This window comes from Folsomia candida, unplaced genomic scaffold (assembly GCF_002217175.1).
Source record: "Folsomia candida strain VU population unplaced genomic scaffold, ASM221717v1 Fcan01_Sc010, whole genome shotgun sequence".
Classification (NCBI taxonomy): domain Eukaryota; kingdom Metazoa; phylum Arthropoda; class Collembola; order Entomobryomorpha; family Isotomidae; genus Folsomia; species Folsomia candida.
In genome coordinates, this window is record NW_019091202.1 from 915,296 (window position 1) to 927,850 (window position 12,555).

At 35.4% G+C, this 12,555-nt stretch overlaps 1 protein-coding gene across 1 annotated transcript; it reads left to right on the forward strand.

Moving 5' to 3' along the window:
• The first annotated feature begins 4,055 nt into the window (after positions 1-4,055).
• Positions 4,056-10,285, forward strand: LOC110854638. Its single transcript, XM_022103103.2, has 5 exons — positions 4,056-4,125; positions 4,759-4,875; positions 6,126-6,586; positions 7,418-7,765; positions 9,957-10,285. Exons 2-5 carry the CDS (start codon positions 4,872-4,874, stop codon positions 9,966-9,968), a joined length of 825 nt encoding a protein of 274 aa, XP_021958795.1. The 5' UTR covers positions 4,056-4,125; positions 4,759-4,871; the 3' UTR covers positions 9,969-10,285.
• Positions 10,286-12,555: the final 2,270 nt, after the last annotated feature.

Here is a 12,555-nt window from a genome sequence, read left to right on the forward strand (position 1 = left end):
ACACGATAAGTATTTAATCACTTATACATAAATTGGTAAAACCACCACATTAAGAAACACTACGCGTGGGAAATTGTAGAACAAGCTTAGAAAGAAAAAAAATCTCCACGTGGTGATCCTTATCAACTTATCAAGTCAAGCAAGAAATAACAATATCTTTGTACATATTTACAGGGTGGTTAAAATGTTTTGCTACAATGGAACATTTTTCAACGGGAAAAACCCTTAAAGTATGTATGTACTGTATCCATAAGTTACAAGATTTTGGATTGAGATTTTTACATTTATTATCAAAACTGATGACAAAATTCTTAAAATGTTAAACTTCAGGGACCAAATTTCGTTATTATGTAGTGGAATAAATTTACGAATTTTTCCTATCAAATTTTTTCCAGAACAATGTAAATATGTAATTGTATTACAAGGCTATCAAAAGGTAAGAAATATTGTAACACGCCGAGATTTAAAAAGGAAGATTACCTCGACATATTTAGATATAAACCAAGAAACACCGTCAGCAATAAATAAGAGCCGGAAAACCCAGTAGATCAATGCTGAATAAACTTGATGTTAACATGAAGTTATGTAAATAAGCAAGGACACCATATTTACTTAGTAAGCAAACTGGTTCTAGATACAACTCAACCCCACTGTGAACCGCTTACATAAATGGAAATGGAAGTGCATGCACTTGATTGGTAGCAAGAATATGTATGTATCAAGCACAAGAAGAAGAAGTGCACCTTGCCAATTCCTACATACGTGACGAACAACTGAAATTTTACTCAAGTCACGTAGATAAGTAAGAAGAATGTGTTTATTAAGGGGTGAAACCCCTTTATAAGATTGATATGTCCGTCCGTCCATCTGTCCGTCCGTCTGTCCGACCGATAACTCAAGAACGGATTGAAATATTGATTTGAAACTTTGAACATAAATATTAAGGTCAAGTTCAAAGATGACCCTGAAGGTCACCCCCTTCAAGGTCAAAAGGTCAGGAAATGTCATTAAAAGGTCAAATTGCATATATATATCAATTCAATAGGAAATTTAACACGGATTTCAATGGTCACACCCATTTTGACCTCAGAGGTCATCTGAAGGTCACTTAGAGGTCACTGAAAGGTCACTGAATGTTATATCTGATACATATGTCAATGTGAACTTTAATTTAACCCCGAATTCAATGGGGACATTCATTTTGACCTCATAGAACATGAATTTGTTACATGACTGTGTGTTAAATGTTAACTGACACCATATATTAAATTTGATATATATGTTACCTCACAAATGTTATACAGTTCTCGGTTCCACCCCTTCGTTACATGGGTTTAACGGTTTATTGAACTTGCACCTGGTTTACTATATTACTGTATTTGAGAGATGGAAGAAATTACATTGAGAGAAATGTTATTGCAGAATATTATTTTTGGAAGAATTGTTATTAAACCCAATTTTTGTAAATATTATAATTTCTGTAAGCAATTACATGATTATGTACACTCAAAACAAAAATTTATCAAATCAACACCGCCGGTGTCAATAAATGACTTAACCGCCTTGGTTATGTACAATGCTGATTCATGGTGGATATGTAGCAATGAAATCCAACCTTTGTCAAAAATAAGTTATAAAAAACCTGACACTGATGACAATGGATGTCTCCCAACGTATGTATGGTCACAAATTTTGTACCAAACTACTAACAATTCAAGTCTTTTACGTGTACAACTCAGATCTGGTTGGGACCAATTTTATTTTGTTCACCACAAAAAATAGGCATACCTGTATTTTGGCATTTTTCCTAATGCGCTAATTTGAGCGCGAGGTGCGAATTTTAAAATATTTTCAGCCAAAACCTCGGTTATTAAACATTCTGTAAATTTTCGAATATTAGCCCGAATCCAAAAATTGGAAAACATGTCTCTTCAGAATTACTTACCTGAGTTATGAAAAATCCAATTGTCTCGAAATTTGATTTTCAAAAAAGTTTCATTAAAACAAGTCTACGCGGCATTAACAAAATTCCCAGTCGTTAACAAAACTTTGCATTAATTTCAAAATTCCGAAAAATGTGTTGTAAGTAGTAACTGCGGTCTCCAAATTTAAGGCGATATAATTACAAACGTCGAAGAGTTACATATTTACATAATTTCGAATTAATAACAACATTCCCAGTTGGTGTAAAAAAAAGTCGGAATTCAGTAACCCAATCTATTTAGCTGGCGATTCCGCTGACGGGTTAATTTAAAATGCTAAACAAAATTCCACAATTAGATCGTAATATGGAAAATGCAATTATTTTGTAAAGTTCAGCATATTGGAAAACTCGGGTCAGAAATCAAGGCAAATTCTGGTCCAAAATTATTTCTAAAATTATTTCCGATGATATTTGATCAAAAGTTGGACGAGTTTGAGTCAAAGTCCAAAATTTGCAAAAAATTCGCACGTTTTTGCTCAGATCTCATATTCCACCAATGGGCCCCCCAATTTTATTACAGAATATTATTGATCTACTCAATTGATCCTTTGAAAAAAGGTTCCATTGCCAGTTCTAGATTTTAGCCCGGGCTATGCATACATAAATTGAGTATTTACGGCAAGCCATTTCACGACCCTCACAGCAAAATTACGTAAAGAAGATTATTTTTCAGATATGTACATAAATACGCAAATTCTTGCTTGTATTTATGTACTTATCGCTCGCCTCCCACAGTCAAACAGTATGTAAGGTTAGGTAATTTATTTATCGAGTACGCGTGTGCACTTACAGTGAATACGTTTAAGGTGATTATCTCAGATTTTGACCAGATTCAAATTCTAAATTTTTCACGCTAAAAAAATAATAAGTATTTTTGCATTTTCCATGTTTTATCACGTTTCAAGAAACATTTTAGCCAAAAACAAGATTTTTCAAAGCGAAGGAACGTTATGAATTTTAGCAAGATTTCAATAATTAAATCATACTTTTGCTCAGAATTACATCACTAAAATTATAAAAATTTGTTTTTAAAACTCTCAATTTTCAAAGAAATATGGATTTTTGCCTTTGAAAAAATCCAGAAATGAGATAATAATAATATCTAATTTTTTAAATTTTTTAAAAATGCATTCTTATAACTGCAAGGAAGTTATTCTGAGTAAAAAAAATTGCTCTTAATATTTAAATCAGGTTAAATTTGAACAGTTACAGATTTTTGAAAAAAAAAATACATTTTGACTGAATTTTTTGTTTTGAAAATTCTCTCACAAGTGAAAACACACTGTAAACCACAAAAAGCTTATTTCTGAGAGTAAACAATTTAAAAGTAGTCCGGTCAAAATCTTAGATAACCACGTACATAAATTACCTTCAACATTTGTTCCCACATTTTTCTCCTGTGCAACCTCGCATATTTGAGCATTCCTTTGGAGCATGTACTAATCAAGTAAGATCTACATATGCACATAAATATGTCGTAACCATGCCTGGAATTTTTTACCCTACCAACCAGCAATGCCGAGAGAAGTGACGTTTTTCACTAGGTTACGAGTCGTAAAAACATGGGAAAAACACACAAATATCAAGATATGTACACCCTTAAAAATACCTATACTTTTTCCAAAACTAAGAGCATTTTGTAAACTAAGCTATACTAAAAATCCAGGATAACGCATGTGTACATACCTGTTCACTTTCATTCATATTTATGAATGATTATGATAGAAAATGATAATGAATGAAAATGAATTTCCTGTGATTTGAATGAAAATGAGTGACTCTGAATGAAAGGATTACTCACTCATTTCCTTTGTTACCTTATGCTTAATAAATACATTGGGCGAACTAATAAATGAAGTGAAATGAAATGAATTTGAAATACAAATCTTCATTCACTAAAAAAATCGTATGCCTGACGTTTTAATGAATTTTTTTTTTCAACATACGTATTTCTAAGAGTGTGTGAATAGATAAGTAGGTATGTATGTATGCTTGCCCTCTCGAATATCCGGTTTTCTCGTGGGAACATTGGCGTCATGATGACACCACGTCTGAGAAGAACTGAGTCCAGTCTTGGATTGGGTTGGGACAGAGACGGAGTTGTTTATGGTATCTGTTAGATTCGGAAATTAGTCGCCCAGGTAAAAACATCTCCGTACAAGGTTTCCTACATATTTGGTAAAAATATTATACCGACATGATAAAACCTTATGTACATACATACATACAGCCGGTAGACAAAAAGTATTGGGTATTTGCACTTTTGTAATTTGGAAATAATCCCGTGCACTTAAAGTTTCGAAACTCTGCACGCAATTGTACATATGTATAAACTAATTGGCGAATAATCCCTCGTCGCCGATTTTTAAGGTCGCCGACAGGTCAAAGGTCAAAATTTTTTTAGCACTTCAAAATGAAACGCGAAAAATAAAAGTCCGTGGATAATTTTTTTATGGACTTTTTGATATTTTTTTATTGGAAACTGCAAGGTCTTCCGAAGAAAATGAGCTATCGTACGATCATGACCGATTTTTTTGATACCGGAATTTTTTGCCAAAAAAGTTTTTGAGGCCTAAAATCGCGACCGAGGCGAAACTAAAAGAATTGAAATATAGAAAATCATATAGAAAGTGCATGTTTTTGTGTATTTCAGCCCTCCCAAAAAATTGGGGCCCTAGGCGGTTGCCCATGCCTAAAAACGCGGGGCATATGTACAATTCGCTATAATTTTAAGATGGGATTTCTACATAAAAATATTCTTCCCACGTGTCTAGGGAACATCCGCTGGAGTTTATCACGTGAAGCAAACTACAGAACGAAGAGCTTTTCCCAGTCCAGATTAAATATTCGTCGCAAAAAATGGCCACCTGGCAGGACACTGTTTACGATGGGTAAACCAATCACAAATATTTTAAAATTCACGAGAATTTTTAATACTTTTAATATCTAATAAAATTTTTAACTCCAAACTTTTTGGGAGAATTTTTTTTTTCAAAGTTTTTAAAGCCAACAAGCTGAAAATATTTATGTATTTTCTTAAAAAAACGAATTCTTTGTTTCCAAGAAATTAGTGGTGCCGGTGAGTTGAACACGAGTTGGCACTAAATATAAATAGTCATCGTGCAGCTTGTATAAATAGAGAAAATTCCATCTAAAAATCGATAATTTTTACATTTACAAAGTTAAGAGGGTGGAATTTTGATTTTCTTTAAAAATTTCCATGAGAATAAAAGTTAATTTTTTTATTAAACTTAATAAAAAATTAACCTACTTGTAGGTATATATTTTACTCTTATTTTCTCATATGTGACGATTTCTCAAAATAAATTCTCACCTACATACATAGTTCGAAATAATTTCAAGTTCCACAAAATTGTTTTCAGGTATAAAATAAAACGACCCCTGCAAAATGTCCTTGCACGCTTAAAAAATAATTTTTGTACACTACAAATTTGTCTGACCCGGTTTTTGAACACATTTCTTAATCTTTTCTTCACAAAAAGTTAAGCTCGCAAGTTCGCAAAAAAATAAGTTCGTAAGTTCGCAAAAAAAATTTGGCTTGAAAATTAATTTGCGAACTTGTCCATCTCCATGAATTGGCTAGAATTTAGTTCGCAAAATACTTGTCAAAAATTTTTCAATTGGAAAAGTCTATAAATCTCTGTTACATAGTTACGTGAAGTTTTCATTTTAAAATTTCCTAATTTGCAAGTTTCTGACGCAAAACTAATGTACATTTTCGAATTTTTCCCATTGCAAAATTCAAGCCATATGAATCAAATTTTCCAAACTTTTTTATTTGCCAAGTGCCTTCAGTTCGTGGCTTGGCAAAATTCACAATTTTGAAAAAGCTATGTTGCCATACAAACATGCCAACTCGTAGCGAATATGTAATACACACTAAAAAATTGAACCTCTTAACACACTGTAAATAATGTGGTAATAAACGTTTCCGAAAAGCACAAGTATGTATATGACTCTACCAAACTGGTAATGATAAGTTCTACCGTGTAGTAATGACTTGGTAATAAAGTTTTACCATCATGGTAACGAATTTTTACTGCCTGGTAAAACATTATTACCAAATTTATTACCGAGAAATCACCGGATTATTAAGAGTGCCTATTTCCTTCCAAAACAGGCCATCCGCCAAATGAATCCCTCCGAACTCGCGGCATTGCCCGGGATCAAGACAAAATTCAAGACGCATCTCCTCCAATACTTCGGGACGGCCGTGCCGCGGGAGGAACTCATGAAATTGGCCGATTATGGGGTCGAATTCACCCTCTGGTACTATCCCAACGGACCCATCGATTCGTCCCAATTTTTGGCCGCGGTCAAAGTCTGCGCCAACCTGCTCATCCTGGACGACTGGTTGGACGTGAAGGAGTCCACGACGCAGGGCGGGCAACGGAAAGGCGGGCACGCCTCCGTTATGCGGCTCCTGCTCAACCAGTGGCAAAAATTGGACGATTCCGAGATGTCGGAAGAGTTGGAGGAAGCCTTGCAATCCTAGCCGTTGCTTATTTGCATGTGTCACGCGATGCGGGACGCGCTCAATGCGCTGCAGCGCTTAGGAGGGCGGGAGGAATGTCTCAAATTGTAAGGGGATTACCACACAGATTCATTTATTTAACGGATTATGAAAGTGGATTATGTATGGTGAATCAGAATGAATTTCATATTGTTTGAATGAAAATGACGAAAGATTCTGTCGGAAGGAATAACTCAAACTGTATTACTATACCTGTTCAGATTCATTCATTTGAGCGATTTTCATAGTGAATTTATGTATTTATAATGAATCGGAATGAATTTATTATTATTTAAACGTATGTAAATGACTGAAAGGTTCCTTCGGGGGGTATGTTTCAAATTACGAGAGCATTACGGCACCTGTTCAGGTTCATTCATTTGATTTGTTATAATATGTAGTAAATGAATATATCTATATTAGTTTTATCATGTCGTTTGAACGAAATGTTCATAACGATTGACTTTCATTTATTTTGATTTTTTTATGATAAATAGTGAAGGAAAATGAATTTCCCGTCATTTAAGATCAAAATGAATACCTGTTCGCTTTCATTCATTTGACTGATTATGATACTCCGTAAAAATAAATATTCTGCCATTGTGGATGAAAATTAACACTAATTCACTTTCATTCATTTTACTCACTATATGATGAAGACTGAGTGAAAATGAATTTTCCGTCATTTCCATGACAATAACTGAAAGATTCCGTCATTTCCAATGAATGCCTGTGAATGAAAAGGCTTCTCTCATTTTTCACCGTATGCTTAATACATGGGGCGAAGTAAGAAATGAAGTCAGATGAAGAAAAATGAAATGAAGAAAAGAACTGATTACAAATGGAAATCTTCTGCCCCACGGAGTTTTGAATGAATAAAAAAATACTTTTTTGAACAGGTACGAGTACTACATGTTCCGCCTCTACTTTGCCGAATCGCTCCGACACAGCCGCGTTTACACGGTGAATCCCGCCGCGTCCGCGTACTTCATGGGGGAACAGTTCGGCATGACCGCGGTCATCGCGCTGTTCGCCTTCGCGGAGGGGATCTCTCTCCCCGACAAGTTTCGGATCCACCCGCTCTTCACGCGCTATCAGGAAATGGCCAACGTCCTCGCGGTCGTGCAGAACGATTTGGTCGGCCTCGAGCGCGACCTGGTGAATGGCGAGTTGAACAATATCATTTACCAGATGAAGGCGGGAAAAGGCTTGTACGAAGTGGTGGCGCGAGAGATGAAACTATACGAGTAAGAATTTTTAGATTTTTTACTGGAAATTTTTTAAAATTGTGACAGTCTGAATTTATATTAAATACAGTCTAAATAATTATGGGACAAATGGTCTATATATAGCGCAGCAGGTACTACAGGGTGAGGGTAAGGGTAAGGGTTTCTGGGGTGCTGGGGTTACTTCAAACTGAATTAGCGAGCAGTTTTGTAGCTCAATTAGAGAAAAAGTATGTTTTTTACAACTAATATGTGAGACCCTAACTCATCCTCAGTTTACCCCCAACACCCCGGGTACCCGCAATACCCAGGGGAAACCCCTGAGTATGGATTTTCAACAGCAAACCCGGGGTTTTCCCTACCTTGCACATATCCTGATCTTTTTTCGGTAATGTTTAACAAGACGGAAAATAAGCCAAAAACTCGTGTAGGAAAGACACGTGACGTTGTTAAAAAACTGAACATTGAGTTTTTAGACATGGAAGCATAGATCGGATATTTTGTACATAGTGTATAGAAATTATCTGACCACCCCAAAAAATCGTTCAAACGTTGTTGAAACTTTCTTTGTTTCTCTGTTGAAACTAATTTTTTCTGACAATGTCCCCCAGACGTTTATCTTCATTTGTGGAAATAATTATAAAAATAATCCTACGTTTGGATGAAGGAGAATGCATGCAAGCCACAAATTTTAATTTTACCCAAATATCTACAAGTTGACGAGAAACCTGAAGTTAGCAGGCCACGCGATTCATCTCAGACGACCTCACACACCCTCTTCCATAATTTAGCATACGATTTTAAAAACAATCTGCCGAGAATCTTGTAGTTCGACAATAAAGTGTGAAGCGGTCCCAAATCTCACAAGACCGATTTAAATGATTTAAGACTAAAATTGCTGTTCCATTATTTACTATTATCTATTTAAATCCCACTGAATATGATTAAATAGCTTGTAAAAGTCCAAAAAAACCTTTTTCAGACAACAACTTTCAACATCTGGGTTAAATTTGGCAACTTTACAAAGAAAAATGGCTATTTGACTACCTGCGCAAAGGGCAGATATATTTTACACACGCAGAAGACCTGAATCAATGGTCACCCTGTGGCTAATCCTCAGTATATGAGGTACCGAAATGTGAAAAAAAACCAGGTACCCGAGAAGAAGCTTCCACAAAATTGACTACTAAAAAAATATTTCCAAAATTGATTTGAAAAATTTGCTAGGAAATCTCCCAAGAAAATTTCACGACATACAAAAATCGTCCAGACGACACTCAGACACTAATATATGACATACTAGAAAAGCTTTTGTTAAGAAGTGGTGTTTACGTCAAAACTACACCGGTTTTCAGAGTGTACCTTGCCTGGTCAGATAATTTCTTTACACCATGTATTTGACTTCATTGGGGACAAAACATCCACGTGATCAAAAAATAGAGTACTATACATAGTACCGCCCTGGGTGACGAGTTGTCTCAAAATTATGAATAGTGTAACAATGCAAGGTTTCTTCAAGCTACGCTGAAATTGTGAAGCGAGTTATGTCAAAAAATCAAGCCGAAAATTGGGAATCACATGACACTTACTTACATATGTGTAAATATGTAGAAAAATATCTAGAAATGTATCTAGCAATAGGAAATATATTAGGGGCAAATATTCCCCCTGGGGCGTTGGGGAAGGAAATTTTACTAAAAAATTGAAATTAGCTGCCAATAATTTTCTTCAAACAGAAACAAAAGTGTCACAAGGATTCGATTTTTGACTCCATTTTTTGATATAACCCGCTACACAATCCTTCTAATTTAAAGAAGGTTGTAAATATTTATTTATTATTAGTAAACTAGTCCGGAGTAACTTTAACGTGTACACAAAGTATTTCTGGATTTACCATGCATACATAAGCATTTTACTTAATTCAGTTCAGATTCATTCATTTTCAAAACGGGAACATTATTTTTCAACGCACTGTAAATAAACGTTACCGAAAAGCACAAGTATATGTATGACTCTACCAAAGTGGAAATGATAAGTTGTACCGTGTAGGAATGACTTGGTAATAAAGTTTTACCATCATGGTAACGGATTTTTACCACCTGGTAAAACATTATTACCAAATTTATTACCGAGAAATCATCACTTTACCGGATTATTAAGAGTGCGTGTGCAACTTAAAAGTTAAACGTCCTTATTTTATGCTTTATTTTAGGCAAAACGTTGAAGAACTGTTGGTCCTGCGGGCGGAAATTATGGCGCAATTTAAGGACGATGAGAATGTCGTAAAATACCTGGCGTTGACGGACGCCACGCTGTTTGGCCAGCTGAAAATGATGGACAAAGTGGAGCGGAACAGTATGAAGGGGCGCCTGGACTTTGTAATGGGGGAAGAAGAGTGAAAACAAAATTATGTATGCTCCGGTAGCTAACAACGGATGTGTCCCAACGTATGCTCCCAGATTTGGAGCAAACTAGCGTCAATCGATCACAAATATAATTAGTATGAAATTTGCAAATGGCACTATCTCCCAATGCGCAGGTTTGGCGGAGATATTTGCATCCAAAGAGGGAAAAATGCGCAGCAAATTTTGAAAATGACAAATTCGAAAACCCTGAAGGTGCGTTTTCTCCTCTTTTATGCAAATATCTCCGCAAAACTTGAGCATTGGCAGATATTGCCATTTGCAAATTTCATACTAATTATATTTGTGCTCGATTGACGCTAGTTTCGTCCAAATCTGTGAGCATACGTTGGGAGACCTCCATTGTAAGTTATTACCAGGTGGAGTATCTATGTATGTGACTCTACCGCATAGTAATTTATTTATTATTGAGTCGTAGAAAATTAGTTACCAACTGGTAATATTTGCAAATTACGCGACCGACCGGGCTTATTACCCGTTTGGCAACAAAATGTCTACCACTACACTCAGCATACAAATTTGTCGAATCAACACCGCCGGTGTCAATATATGACTTAACCGCCTTGGTTACAATGTTGAATCCGAGTTATGATGATTTTATAATGTTATGACCGGACGGAAAAAATTCATAACTACTCGGAATGACAATTGTAACCAAGGCGGTTAAGTCATATATTGACACGGTTTTGTTTTGAGTGTACATAATAAATTAATTAACATGCGGTGGAGTCACATACATAGATACTCGGCCTAGTAATAACTTAGTTACCGGATATCTTTTAGAGTGGAAGGGTACACAATGTTAATATTCAGAATTATTGTGTTTATTTTTTTTTAAGTTGCATTAAAACTAGGAAAGTCGAAGAGTGTTATTAATTAATTAATACTGCGTAATTATGTACATGACTTTAGGTACAGAAATACAAAAATTAGCTAATTGGCAATGTGAGTTATTCCTATCATGTTTTTCTCAGCCAAATTAGAAAACTATGAAAAATTATTACGTATCTACATAGATATTTTTGAAAACTGTTCTAAATTCTAATGTTCTTCGTATATTTATTAAATATAAATTTAAGACGAAGACAAAATTGTTTAATATACACTAATTGTAATACATACATATGCAGTATTGCGATTGTAGGGAAGGGCACCAAATAAAATTGGAAAACCTATTTCGACCTACATACTTAGATTTTTAAGCAATTAATAAACATACATTCTTCTATAAAATATCTAATTATAGTGTGTCCACTATATAGTTGGATTGGGATCCATGACCTGTGGAGTTCCACCTAATTAGAAGATTTTTATAAAACCTTTGGGGTAGTGTAGCCGCGAACCATGTCCGTCAGTGTTTGTCGCAGACGATTTGTCTGAGCCTCTTCTGGGCCACCAATGACAATTTCCGCACCAACCCTCAAATTAGAGATTTTCCACCCACTTGCGGAATGTCTTTGCTGATTTTTCGCCATTAAAGTTCGAAATTTTCCAGTTTTTCTGCCTTTGAGCGACGGTTAGAGTATCAACTTTTACACAAGGCCAAAAACTTTTCAATTTTTCGCAAGTAGGGGCATTTAGAGGGTTTTCTGTTTTAAGCCCATTTGTCTCAATGTAAGCCTTGCTTGGAATTTTGCAGGGAATTTAGATTTCACGTACAACTTCTGTTGATAACCCACACTCACAGGGTTGCCTGAATGAAAAACTGTGCTTTTCGAAGTCTTTGGGGGATCAGCTTCGACGTAGGTCTTGTCATAAGTAATGATAATTTGTCATGACATTTCGCGACACATTTTTTTGCAAAATTTTTCGCATGTAATTTTTTGGTCTTTAACGTACTTTGTGGAACTTTGTTTGAACTTTTCCGGAATCCTCAGTTTGCGAACTTTAATGTTGCGCAATAAAATTTTTGAGAATTTCAGTACCAGAGCGGCACAACGAGGTGACGTCGAAGAATTAGTGCCGAAGATTTTATAAATGTTTTTCGAGCTTTGGTGGATGGTCATGACCAGAGTTGATGTGGAATGTTTTTTGAATTTCACTTTTTGTCATGGTAATACTTCGAAATGTTAAGGAAAATTGTTGTTTTGGGACATCCTTCCTTTTTGATCTCCTGCCACGTCTTGTTCGAATAACGTGAAGTGGCGATTTTGTAGTTGTGAAAAACTCGATTCGCGAGGTCTTCACTTTGACCCTGATTTCTATTGAATTTAGACTTTCTGATAAAAAGGGCTTTCCACCTGATAGTTGCCCTTGAAATTGGGTTTCCAAAAAAGCATATAGCTAAACAACAACCACCACCAACTGCCGAGTACCATTTAAAATCCATCAATCCAACTATATAGTGGACACACCTTAACTGGGGAAAATTAGATATTCCCAATTAAA